This window comes from Cygnus olor, chromosome 5, assembly GCF_009769625.2.
Source record: "Cygnus olor isolate bCygOlo1 chromosome 5, bCygOlo1.pri.v2, whole genome shotgun sequence".
NCBI lineage: Eukaryota > Metazoa > Chordata > Aves > Anseriformes > Anatidae > Cygnus > Cygnus olor.
Window position 1 is genome coordinate 8,133,617 of NC_049173.1, and position 14,175 is coordinate 8,147,791.

At 40.2% G+C, this 14,175-nt stretch overlaps 1 protein-coding gene across 2 annotated transcripts in view; it reads left to right on the forward strand.

Moving 5' to 3' along the window:
* Positions 1–12,413, forward strand: part of BRF1 (BRF1 RNA polymerase III transcription initiation factor subunit) — a 174,540-nt gene extending 162,127 nt beyond the window's left edge. For both annotated transcript variants that reach the window (XM_040557923.1, XM_040557922.1), the window contains 3 exons: positions 3,559–3,610; positions 6,323–6,491; positions 8,637–12,413. In XM_040557923.1, the coding sequence (XP_040413857.1) occupies positions 3,559–3,610; positions 6,323–6,491; positions 8,637–8,674 (259 nt within the window). In that variant the 3' untranslated portion in view covers positions 8,675–12,413. The remainder of the gene's footprint in view (positions 1–3,558; positions 3,611–6,322; positions 6,492–8,636) is intronic.
* The last annotated feature ends 1,762 nt before the right edge of the window (positions 12,414–14,175 follow it).

Below are 14,175 nucleotides of genomic sequence, written 5' to 3' on the forward strand. Positions count from 1 at the left end.
GAAAGTTCAGCCTGTGTGATCTTCAGCCCTGTCAGAAGCTATTATACCGAATCTTCTTTTAAATTGTTAAGCTGGAGGACAAACCTAGATGTTATCGTGCACATCTCAACTGAGAGCGAAGCGCAAGCGGAGCAGATTCGGCAGGGAGCAGCCTCTGATGCCATGTACCGTGCCACTAGTTTTTGTCAGGAACATGTCAAGATTATATGCTTCCAGTGTTAAGTGTATTGGCTGACATGAGCGTTTGTAGATCTGCATAATTTTCGAAGCAGTTTGAAATGTGGATATAACACTTAGGGCTGTGTGAAATCTTTTTTTCCCTCTTTTTACAGATTGTATTGCTGTTCAGAAAGTTGCTTGTTTTGTTACTCCCTCCCACAGCATACTGTATTAAATTGCAGAGTTCATAATGAAAGTGCCCCAAACTAGAAATTGGCATCACTAGTGGGCAATAACGGAAACGTTTGGGAAGGCCAGGAGCACCACTGCTCTCTAGTCACAACATTACATTTTAAATCATGGCATCGTAGAATCTTTTAGGTTGGAAAAGACTTGGGACTTGGCAACCCTGAATTCAAAGTGAACTGAAATGGACAAAGCTTTTCACAGATAAGGTATATGTGCACATGTGTACCTTGAAAGCATTTTATAGATGAGATTGAGTAATGCCCATTAAAAGTTGGGTAAGATACTTCAGTTACCTGGTTTTTCAGGCTGCTTTTTTGGTCATTAATACTCAGACCTGTCTCAACCTCGAAAGCAGTCGCGCTTCTCCGTGAGGACATCCTGCACTTCTTTCCAGCCTGTGTGGTGCAGCCAGACAGCAGAAGGATCCTGTGTATCTGTAGCCATGGCAGCCAGTAATTTATTGCTCCATATGGCTGGTGTGGCAGCAGCTGCTCTGGTTTAAGGAGGTCAAGGCATCGGGGCATTTAAGAAACAAAACAAAACCCAAGCCCCCCTATAAAACCTTCCTGAATGGTTTTGTACAGTAATAGTAGGCTTCTCCATAGACCTGAGGGAGCCAAGGGAGAGAAATCAACATTTTATTTTAATCTAATTGCATTGAAAGGCATTATTTTAGATGGAAAACAAGTTTTTCTCTCTCTGTGATGGTTTTACCTTTTTTCAAGGCTCAGCCCACGTGGCGAGTTGCCACAGCTCTCTGAGGGGGGGAGTCCAGCCCTGTGCTTTTGGTCACATTATGATGTTATGCTGAGGGAGAAACTGAATTACCCAAATTGGATGACAGCGCTATATTTCTAGTAATGAAATGAAGAAGTACGCTTTGTGAGCAATTATCACAGAGCAGAAATACACCTTTAATTTCAGAATGGGTGTGAGAGTCACTTGCTGCTGAAAAATGGTGTGGAATGGCTCCTGGATTTAGCATTAGTTTGCAAATAGGCCTTTCATAAGCATGAATCTTTTTATTTTCATTTGGTGACCGTTTTAATTAAAATTAAACTGGAATGTTTACTTTCTGCTTCCTATAGCTGTGATGGTTTTCTTCCCTGTGTGAGCACATGCATAATTTGCTCTAAAAGAAGTGTCAGCAGTTTCTGATTACCTTGTGAGTCTTACTCAACAGCTTGATTTTAATTGGGGGGAAGGAAAGATTTCAGAGTGCTCTAGGGAGGTCTGAAGTCTTCTGGTAGCATGAAGCAATAGTTGCTATCTTTGGTACAATGTTAATTACAATAATCACTACTAGTGGTTTAAAATAAAGGTCCTTCATTGCTTATCCCTGTTGTTTTTTTTCCAGTTATGTCAATGAAATACAACCTGGTTGATAATTAGCATCCTTCAGCTACTTAGCCTTTTGACACCGCTGCATTTATATGTTTGTAAGCATCTAAACAGGGTGACTTTTGGAAAGCAGTGATTGACAGGTAGTCTCAAATTTTGGGAAAATTGCACAGTTCATGTTAGAAAAAGAAAGGAGGAGGCCAGGTGCTTAGGGAGATGTTTGTCTGTACCTTCAAATGCATTCTTTCTAAGCCCAGAAGTCTGCCAGGAATTGTAAGTAATAGATAATTTATGTGGGTCAAAAGAATCTCTTTCCTGAAGTTTTTGATAATCATGAAATATGACAAGAAGTATCCGTAGCAGAATAATTTGTTCTGGATCGTGCAGTAGTACAGCTCCTGAAGCGTTCCTGTGCAATCTTTTCATTTAGACCTATTGTAAGGAGTCACCTTGGGCTGCTTTGGTTGCTGAAATGCCTTTCGGGTCTTGTGAAGCATTCCAGAGATGACCATTTTCTGACCATCTTTGGAGCTTAGCCAGTGTCTTGTATTTTAATATTGCCTTCTTTATCAGAGATAATGATCTAAAGTCTGCCCTGCTCATTCTCCGGGGTTTTGTTTCCTCCTGCTGATCATTTGAAATAAATAAGTAGGAAAACAACCAGTATCTGCGTGTTAACAGGAAGGAATGACTAATAGAAAAATGAGAAGAAAGATACTGCTTATCATAAAAGACTGTATCTCTAGAGACATAAATTGGTATTCATTAAGTTGTTTGCAGAGACTTAGTTGAAAGACAAACTTGAGGAGCTGTCTGAGCAGTGTTTCTGTAGAAAACAAGTCATCCTTTTCATGACTGGGTATGTCTCGATGAGGAGGAGAGACCAGAAAGCAACAGTAAATGATGGATTGAGAACAGCCTTCATAGCAGTAAGGAGACAACCAGCTGTGAAATGCTTTTCAGAAAAGAACAATATTTAACACTTAGCTGTAGAGTAATGCAGATCCATCTTTTCTCCCCAAATATGCAGGTCTTTTTGTATCTGATGCAGGGTTTTTTTAATGTTTATGTTCAATTTCTGTCACTTCTCATTCAAGGTACGCAGAGTCCCCTTGTTCTTGATAATGGTTTCTGTAGCTAGAGGTTAAAATTCAGTCTGCGATAATTACGGTATCCTTGCGTATGTAATCTTACCGGTATCCTGCATATGTCGTCAAATAAAGGGAAGTAGAGCAATGCTGGGCAATTCAGAAAGTGGCTTATTTTAGTCATGTCTGCATTGTTCCAAAAACTCTGTTGTTGTGCCCAAAAGCATGACCTGCCCCCCTGGGTCCATCCACAGCGCTTTCTGGCAGGCAGCCTGCAGGTGCAGGTTTTGCTCTGCTCCAAAGTGCTGTGGCCACACGTTCAGACAGCAGCAGAGGGATGAAGCATTGCTGTTATCGGTCTTCTCTTCCTCACTGCTTCCTTGAGTCTTTTGACTTTTGTAATATGTGATAAAGCCATCTCTTTTACAGATATTTGGGATGAGCTGGAGCTGCAGTCTGAGATGAAGCTTTGCTACTGAGCTTGTTGATTGGCATTTTTTCTTATTATCCTGAATCGGGGCAGATGCTTAGAAGGGAATGTGTGTATTAATTATTGTGGAGTATGTATGTGGCTATCCACTGTTAACTTTGTTTTATATCTTAAAAGAAGTAATTGCGCAGCATAACACTAGCAAAGTGCTTTCATTGTTTGGACAGTGAATAGTGTGTGTCAAACTCTTGTGTGTGGTGTTCACCATTTCTTCTTTCCTTTATTTTCCAGATTAAGACCTTTGATTTCTACACAGCTAGCTAAAAAGGCTGCCACCGAAGAGGTATGTAAAGCCCAGCACTTCTTGTACTGCCATGGTTAGAGTCTGGAAATTGCAACAAGCATTTCTCAGCCTGGCTCAGGTTATGTGGTAGATATGGGCAAAAGAAAGGAGAATCTTGTCTCAGTGATCAGAGCAGGAGCTAGTTAATGCAAACATTGCAAAGCTGAGGTTACCTGCCTTCTAACTAAGATGTGCCCTTACTTATCCATCAGTAACCTTAACCTCATAATCCCTGGTTAGACAGGAAAAAGAGAAAACTCCCTGCAAGCATCTAAAAGGGCACATTTGAACAAGTGGGTAGGAGCAGTAGGAGAGGGCAGAGCTTGTGCCTCTTTCATCACTTGGACTGTACCCCCAGAGAAGGGGGACAAGGCAAAGTGCTGCTTCTGTGGAGCTGGTGGGGACCCAAGGAAAGAGTTGGGGTCCTGGGGTCTGCCTCGGGAGACCGGTGAGGAATCATGAAGTGACAGCTTACCCAATAGAGCATGGCTTACTCTGTTTTGTTTACTTTGGAAATAATGACATTTCCATAGAAAACTTAGTGCTAGTAACCGGCCACCATCAGAAATCTTCCCTGGGTGGCTTTGTGTATGTGTATGTTGGGATGAAGGGGTCATGATTGTTATCAGTTGCAGCAATAACAGCTTTCCTCTGCTATTGTACTTACACTGTACGAAACAAACACCTGCATTTTACAGATGACAAAAGAACTGCCTACCATGTATCTAACAATCCTGTTCCTAATATACCAAAGGAAAGCATTCTTGCTTTTCCCATGTGCGTGTGACACTGGTGCCCTTTTGAAAGTGTGCTAGTTAACTTTGATAGTCTACTGTGTTTTCACAATGCCTATGTGAAAGATGTATGCCTATGGAAGGTTACATGCCAAACAGACGTCCAGGTTGTCTGGAAGAATCCAGGAAGTTCTATTTAAAGGTGTTGTTGGAGTGCCTTATTTTTAAAATTACTAAAACCCATTGATTTTCAGAAACAGTTTGATATCCTGCCTAGGGAAATATATTTTCACTTATGCTATGCTCATTAGAAAACCCTGCACATTTTTAGAACTATAGCAGTCTGGAAGTGGACATGATAATTAGAAGAAGGTCACATTTTAATTAGCATGGTGCAATTTAAAAAAATAATGACTCAATTGTAGCTCTTTTATATTCAGCCACTTTTTCAGAGCAGATGGATACTTTAAGCATAAAAATTTATATACATTATGATGCTGATTCCTCTCAAACGGTTGTGTCTATTTCTGCTTACTCCTGAAGTGTAGATGGACTCCATTTGATCACTCTACGGGCAAAAACAGTGGTAGGAAATATAAAATAAACTGGAGGGAAGTTCCTCTAAATAAGATGATTAATTTGAGCATTAAAAGATCATGAAAACCTGTCTTTGAGTGATCTGAATGCCTAAATACTTGATTTTCTGTTAAAATTAATGGGTGTCTTGTGCCCTATTAATGAGCTATTGGAGCAGACCCTTAGGTGACTTTGAAAATCTCAGGCAGATTCCTTAGGTTGACTGGCATGGTATGTGACAAACTTGGGAGCAGCTTTGATGTTTGAATAATTAGCCCATCAGCTTTCTGGTACCGGGACTTTCTGTTATGGTTTATCTCTAAAGCGCCTGGAACTGGAGGGATTCTGGGAGTTACTTCATCACAAGTAAATACATTTATAAATAAATACTTCGATGCAAGTCAGACCTTATTGCCAACAGAATTGTAGCAGCACGTTGTTGTGCGCTATGATTTAACCCTAGAGCACTGTAGGACTTTTTGTTTACAAAACCCAAATATTCCTAGTACAGAACTGAGTGGAGAAGTGCCCCATTAAGAAGCTGGTGGAGCTGAAGCTCCTGTGATGTTCCTTCCCTGGATGAGATGGGGAGGCAGTGCCCCACGCTGAGCATAGCAGAGCATACCCCCACGCTGCTGGAGCTGGAGCCTGCCCCATTCCCAGATCAGTCTGTAGTGAACAGAACACACCATTACCTTCAGCTCCAAATTCACCTCTGCCTCCTTGCTCTGTTAACTTTTCTTGTCCTCCCTGCTTTGTCCTGCCTCACCTTAGAGCATCTGGGTAGGTGCAGCTGCTGAAATGGGCCCATCGGTGACCAATTCCTAAATTAGAGCTTGGAGATCATTACTTTGATGAATCCCATAGGTAATGTTACAGGTGCTGGTATGTATTATCAACCTAGTGCTCTACCACAGCATTAAGTGCTGTCTAAATAGTGCTATTTATTCATCAGCTCATTGTGCCCTTTTTTTTCCTGATTTGAAGGGTACATTTCTGCTGTCATTAAAGTGTCAGTAATATTGTTACTGTGTAATAGGCCTGATATGAGTCAAACATAATGAGGAGAAGGTCGTAAGTTTTCCTGCAGAGCTCTGCTGACGAGCCTTCACTCCCAAATTTCTCCTTACCTTGTGCTTGCAAGAGGCTCCTGTTCTGCTGTCGCTGTCTCTGGATACTTCAGTTGCCTGGCTCTGGAATATGTGGAAGCTGTGAATGTTTATTCTTGATTTTGATTCAGGCAACATTTCACTGAGCAACTTGGATGTGTGCTGGAGTAGCTACGCCTGTAGCACTAGATGTGGGCTTCCAGCTTTCCTGTCCCATTTGGAAGCTGCTAACGTTACATACAAATACCAAACAAAGGAAGGGCTGCAATGCTGTCCTGTCTTCTTTTTTGCAGGTGACCTTACCAATTGCACAAGCAGAAGCCCCTGACTTATCAAAACCAGCAGCTGTGCTAGTGGAGAGTGGCCCAGTAGCTTATAACCCTGACGAAGAGGTGGAAGAGGAGGAAGCAGAAGAAGATGACGATCACTGCATGAGTGCATTGCAGTTAATGGGAGGAAATGGTAAGTTGCGAAGTTGTCTAAAGCACAGCCTGTTATTTCTCTGCCTGTGCTGTGGGGTTCGTTGTTGCAGGGCTCAGGACAGACAGGGTTCCCCTGCTTGTCCCAGCTCGTCCCAAGCAGAGCACATTCCTGCAGAAAAGCCTGGAGTCACCCCTGTCGGAAACATGACCTTCTTAGAGACTCTTCTAGAGAAAGCTCTGCATCTCAAGCTTTAGGCTAAGAAGGCTTCTCAAGAACAAACCACTGTTATGCCTTCTTCAGAATTCTATTTGTTAAAGTGAATCTGAGGAATTAAGGGGTCAGCAACCTCTCAGTTAGCAGTGCTTGTGGCTCCTTGCCTTATGATTGTGCATGAACCCTGCAGACTTGGCTGTCCAGCTCAAAGCAAAGAGAATCGTCTCGCTCCGTTTCTGGGATAAGTGTTAGGAGGAAGGAGTTCTCCAAATACAAAAATGACATTGATAGTGTGTGGCATGCTGTATGGCACACAGATGTGTGCTAATTTCTTTGGGTTACCCAGCAAAGCCACTCATTTAATTAAGTTTCTCTGCTGGCAGGAAAAGTCAGTATCCTCCCATGGCGGTTTTTCGTAGCTGGACACATCCACATTTATCCTTTATTAAAAACTTCCCCTTGGAATTGAGGTTTGAAAATACACTAAAATATTTTTTTTAATAAGGGTGGCTAATTATGGATTTTGGAAAAGCAAGATGAGAGTAAGTAAGGTTTCTACTGAAATTTTATTTGCTGCAAAAATCTTTCCAGAACTATTAATTTAGCTTTCATAGACAGTATGTATACATTTCATAAGAGTGTGTGTTGCTTTTAAATTGATTTCTCCACTGGAAAATAATTGCTGAATGTCAGGAAAAACAGTTTGTTGCCTGCATTTATTATTAGAATAACGTTCCCAAGAAAAGGCACCCATGTGGGGGAGGGTGGGTCCATGTTTATTAATAAATCCCCCACAAAAATAGAATAAAGGTCACTGAGCCTTTTTTCTTTGTAAATGTTACTATTTTTAAACCATTCTGAGAACATTCCACTACTCCCTGTCTGGTCTGGACAACAGCTGAAAAATCAGAGTTTAAAAAAAAATAAAAAGAAAAGGAGTATTCCCAGAATTCAAATGCAGGTGTGCAGAGCTGTTCAGCAGAACAAATAACTCCTTTCTAACTGCTTTCTTCATGGTTTTTAGACCTGTCTGCCTGGAATAAGTGCAGGAATTACAAATGGTGAACTTCACCCATCCTACACAAATTATTATAGATTACACTTAATTCTGCTTCAGAGCATTTGCTTGACTTTGGATGAAATGTTGCACTGTATTAAATTTGGAATATAAAGGTTAACTTTACTGAATGCTCATATGTAATAGTTATCCTTTGGTTTGACTTTGCAACAGAAAATGTTCACTGTTTCACTTTTTTCAGGAAGCATGTAGGAGAGAAATCAATTCATTAGAAACACAAACATGCCTTCTGACACACAAAACACGCAGTCTTCGCAATCACCATTGTTTTAGAAAACAGAACCAGACTGAAAAAATGGGCAAAAATTTAAGTTGTTCCTGTAGGAGTAAGTAAATGTGGGAGATCTGAGTCAGATCTATCAGTCACGATTCATTGCAAGACTGGTTTTGTCGTTGATGGGAACTCTGAGCTATCTCTGAACCCCTGCAGTTTCAGCTTATAAATCTATGAATAATATAAACAAGCCAGCTCTTTAACTGGTGTCTATGTCTAGTGAGAATCATGCCTACTTGTAAATGTATGCTGCTGCTTCTCAGCTGCCATGTTCCAAATTACTTCGGACAATCAGGCTTGATCACCTTAACCTCTAAATTAAACCAGATATTTCACATATCCATGTGCCAAATATCTCTAAATGAGGGCCCAGTGACAAGTGAGAAGAAATATTTACATGTACATATTTACAAATAATTTTATTTCGTGGAGGAAGAATTGGAAAAACTTTTTCTTTAGCCCTAAGAAAATACATATTTTTTAAATGCTTGCTTAGGGCAAAACTTACCATCTAGTTGCACAGCAGGAAAACAACCTGAAAGTAGCAATACTTTTGTTGGATACTCCATCTACCTGGAATATTTGCATTTTTATATACCTTTGTCTTCATGTGTTTCAGATTATGGCTGTGATATGGACGACGAAGATGGCTATTAGTTCTATTTGCTTCTAAAGGACATGGACTGTTTCTTGTTCCCAGCAAGTCTGCAATCTTCAAAATGCGTGAATGGTGAAAGAAGCTGTCTATGGTCAGCAAATGTTATCAAACAGTCCTTACTTCAGTACAATGAACTCCAGGTTGGCAATGACTCTGGTCAGTTTACATTGACCCACAACCCAGCAATAAGTTTGGGTTTGTACTTGAATTTTTTTTTTATTTCGGTAGATCATGGTTTGAGAATGAAATTCCTGGGAGTTGTGTTTCCAGAGAGCAAAAGAAAAAAGACAAAATAGACTGTATATAAAGCATGTGTGGCTGGAAGCAACACATCTCTTATTTATGTGACTTTGCTTTTTACACATGCTGTTGAAAGAGAGCACATAGAAGGGCAGACAGAAGGACAGGTAAAAATGAGAAGCCCACCCGTTGATTATTTGAGTACACTAGGATTAATTGTCTTACAATGCTACAACCAAAAGAAAACATTTCCAACCCTTATTGTAAACTTGACCCTGTCATTGTATGCAAGCTGCCATACCCAGGCTTATCAAAAATTGATGACAAGTTATATATTATAGGGCAGTATCTGTTTCTCTGAAATGAAGTAAATACTTCTTTATTTTAATCAATTCATAGATGTTCTAAAAGTTATGACAATAGAAGGTAATGTTGGCAGTGAAGAGTTGTCTTACGCTGTGAGATGTTGTTTATGTGGAAGGAGGGAAAAATCCTGGGTGAGGCAAGAATTGCATAGGGAGAGCAGAAGACAATGCTGGTGTCACGTACCTTTGCTTGGAGTCCCTAGGTACAGCCAGGTCTTGTTGTGGCTGATGTTGCTGCAGGAGAGTAACTCTCGCCGTCTCTGTAGAGCTGCTCCTGTCCAACTGAGTTGGAGTGCAGGTCTGCTCCCCAGAGCTGTGTGGCTCTAAAACCACTTGAAAGCAAGAGAAAGCTGAGCTTTTTAATAAATAAGCTAGCATCTGCTTTGGCTGAATTTAATTTAATGTAATTTATTTAACTTTCTATGGGTAAATTAAAGGTCACCATGCAGCAGTCTGACTTCCATGGCTCAAATCCCACCCTTGAACAGTCGCTGCTACATGGAGCTCCAGCTGCATGTGCCCCAAAATGTCAGCAGGTCCTTCTCATCCAGATAAAGCAGCCTTCGCAATGCAGTGGGACAGGGGGTCAGGGATGGAGCCAGATCCCACCCTGTCGCCTCTGACCTGATACTGCCATGGCCCAAGGCTCTCAACTCAGTGTGAGATGCATGGCACTCTGGGTCTTGGTCTAGATGACTGCAGCTGCAGAAGCAAAGATGTTTTTATCTCTCTCCTTTGTCTCGTGACAATCACGATTGTAGATTTCTCTTCTACCAGGGAAAGATGAATGTTTATCTTACCAACGTGGTTTCTGTTAAGCTGTCTTTCCTGGCCGGCTCATCCTTCCTATTCTTTTTGAGGAGCACTGATCATTAAAGCACCTCCCCTTCTCCTGCCATGGAGGGTGGCTAGTGGCTGGAGAAGAAGCTGCCTCGGGAAGCTGTCTAGCTCCTCCCAGTCAGAGTGACAGAGGAAAGGACCGATGGTGCTTGTACCTGTGGTCATCACCAACGAGGGGAAGGACCATATGGCCTTCCGTACCTCTTCTGTCCCTTTCAATAACATGCATAAGAGGGATCGTGTAAATAGAGCAAGAGCAAGTGCTTGTGTTAGGAACAGACTTGATTTTCTTTGGCTGGTAAATGTAGTTTGTTGAGTAGGTTGTATTTGCTAGATATTTCTGAGTAGTGAGCAGCAGTATTTCTGCAATGATTTCTCTTAACTGCGGAACTTGGTAACAAAAATGATGTAGTGAGGCTAATGGGAAGAAAAGCTCTTCTGAACCAGATATCAGTTACTGGGTTTGCAGCACTTCAGTGGGAAAGAAGAGATTCCTTGTAATTCTTAGGGGAACAGCTGGCGTTTTCACCAAAAAGCGATAGATTTTTTTTCTGATACTTTATAAATACTGCACAAAAAAGTACATTGAGGAGATAAACCTTTCTACCTCTCTTTTATCTATACCATAATTCAAAATCATGCTGTAAGCAGACAATAAAAAAAAAAGTAGTTTGTTTTATCAAAGTTCATGGTCTGCAAGTCTTTAAGACAGCTGAGTCTGAGCATTTGGGTTTGAATTAATCTGCCAATAGCACTATTACAAATACCCATGCTCTCAGTATATTCTCAAAGCTGGGTTTTATTCCAAGGTACACATTATTCTCTATGCAGGAAATAAACATGCATAAATAAACATGCGTATGACTCATGTAGGTCGAGTGCTTTTCTCAAATGCATAATGTTGGTTCTTAAAGAAACTGCTAAGATGAGTTCTTTATTGCTAAGGGTCTTTCCTGCAGTTTTCTGTGTAGATTTTCATTGGTTTGTTCCCCCAAAAGAATACTAAACCTGCTGCCAATGTAGTGGTATTATGTGCGAGAGCTGAGAGTCCACTCAGATAACTCCTGCTAGTAAATTTGAATTTCAGTAGCACATTGCATTGCTGAGAACATTGTTTCCTGCGCTGGGAGTAGAGGATGCTTCTCTATATAGGACAGGAAAAAAATTGCAGTTTTTGAATGCTCTCATATGATTTGATTAGAGAAGGCTATCACATAGTCTGCTAGAAGGGCACTTGGAGAGCAAAAAAGGACCTGCAAATCCATAGCATCTCAATATTGCTGGTGAAGTTAATGGCATGATTTCTGTACAGGAGTCCTAAAGGAAAAGCCATGGTATTGGGTAGGGAGACTTCACTTTGAGCATTTTAAGGCTTCTTAAACTATAGTGGTTATGTATATTTTTAATTTATTGGTGACTTACCGGGACTTTTATAATGTTCATTCCTTCTTGATTTAACTAAGCTCAGGAAATGTAAACAGATTAGAATATGCTAGTTTCTGTTTTTATAGCTAGTCATTAAAATGTAAAAAGATTAACACTGCATTAACTCTGTTTACTACTGTTGATGTATCTGGACAATTTTGTTGTATGTAAGTGAGCCTGTATTCTCTTGGAGTAATTTGGACCCTGCTTTTTTCAGGATTCTGATTATAATGAAGAGAGATTATAAGGCTTCCATATTTGTTGTTCCTCGGTCATTTTCCTTGAACCCATACAAGCTGTATATCATAGGTTTTCTTCCATAAAGCATGTCTCGTTGCAAGTCACTTTGCTTGACAAGCAAAACCCTCCAGCTGTTGCATCCAGCTTGTCTGCCGTGCAGCCTTTTAACAGTCTTTTATTGTGGGGATAAAAAAGAAAAGAAATAAAGAAAATAAGGGGATTCTTCACTGTGGTGAGTGCATTTTCAGTGTCTTAATCATCCATGACATTTCTTTAAAATCACTGTGTTCAGTACAGCAACTTTTAAATGGTGCCAGACAACCTTGTCTTGAGGGTTAAATGTGTTCGGCTAAAAAGTTCTTGCCATCCTGATGGCTTGTTTGTATTCTTTGGATTGCATTGAAGCTCTAGTTGCAGATGTGTACAGTTAATGTAGAGTTTTGCCTAATAAATGTTCTGTTTCTTATTTTTGTGTTGAAACCTTGCATTTGATTCAGTTAGTGCCAAGGAAATTAAACCTGTTTGATGTAAGCATATGTATCTTCCTTACACACCACACATGAGCCATGTTAAGCTTTTTTTACTGTAATATATTTGCTGTAAATAAAAAGTACAACCCTTGAAAAACCCATCTTTTATGATACTTTCCTTCTGATTTCTGATTCTTGTCTTCATTCTTATGAATGCTCATTTTTGATTGCTGCATGATTGGCTGATAGTGGACAAAATGCTTGCAATTCAGAGCTGTCTTTTGTCTCTAAAAGCAAAGACAAGTCTAATCAGGTAAGTGTTTTTTGCAAGATATGGTTCTGCTGATAAATGTAGATACTTTCTGTAAACTGCGTAACATTGACGAGGTTTTACACCAAGCTATATAATTAACTGACTGTGGGAAAAATATACAGTGTTTAATGGAACTGTTCCAGTGCTTGTTTCTGAAAGCAGTATCTTGATAAATAAGGTGTATGCTGACTTAAATATCTAGTTATTTTATCAACATCTGGTCACCACAATTTGGAGGCCAAAATCTGCATCTACCCTTTGTGCACTTGGGTATTTACTTCTTTTATGTTTCCTGGTCGTGGAGCTTCCTGGATCCTCAGGACTGTTTGCTGCAAATTTTTAGCATATAGTAGGGCAATTACCTGTAGTTTCAATACGACATTAAGCGTGTCTCATTCCAGCATTTTACTGGGTTCTCATCTAGGTACACTCTTGCTCTCATTGACATGGGTTTTATCTGTAGTTTCTTTTCAGCTGTTCCAACCCTTTCCACTGGTGGTTGGGAATTTCTCCGGTGATGTCCATCATTGATGTTCTCTCACTCATAACATCTAAGCTGTTAAAAAGTACTGACCACCCCAGCCTCATATTTTCTGCTCTTCGCAAGCAGTACAGTTTGTTAGCTTTGTCCTGTATTTTTTGTCTTCCCTACAACACTGGGCCTTCATAACCAAAACCATTCTGTCTTCCCAACTGCCTTCATCAAATATGCCTCCTTTAAGGGTCTGGAAGTAAAATAATATTAATAAAGCTGAAATCTTGCAAAGCTTCACATTAGCTTCATTTGTCACCAGTAAATCATAGCACACTCATTCTTAGGTTCACATATTGTAACACAGAAGAGGCTGTTGTAATTTTCTACTCCAGTCACACGTATAAGAAGAGTTATAGCATATTATTTGGTAATTTTTTTGCTAGCCCTGGTCCCTGGCTGTGGTCTGGGTGAGTGGTTGTTTGTTTAGTGAGAAGGATGAAGTGCTTGAGAAATGAAGCTGGAGGAAAACTCATGGCTTACAGCCTAACAAATTTACTTGGTGAGTTTCCTCATCCTAATTGTTTTACTCTTTTGGGACTCTTGTGCATTTTCATGGAAATGAGGGAGGTATATACATTTCATAAAAATGCAAACTGAGATTCCCATCCTGCCATGTGACTCTAGGAGCAAAGGATTTAATGACTTCTAGTCTGAATGTAATGTTTGTTATTGTATGAGTTGGCAGTAAGTGGCATTGTACTAGACACCAGGACAGCAGTCATTTTATTATCTGTCTCTGTTGCAACAAGGATGCTTTCTTATTGCTCTTAGTGCTCCTAGTAAGGTTTCTCAATTCTTCAAACCAGAAAAATACAGCAAATTAGAGGAATTTGAACAAAGCAATGAAAAGAAACGGCACCAATGCTGCTCTTACCAGGTAATTTTTCTTCAGCGCTCTTCTGTGGGAATGGTAAAATGTATTTATACAGAGAGACTAAGAGGTGCTAAAGTTGCATCTTGGCAACAGCAGAGGTGAGATAGTGTTGTCCATTTTCCACACATGAAATGTTGTCCATTTTCCCGACTCCTTTTTCATGGTATATCCTGCTCCATTTTAATAATGTACAGACCA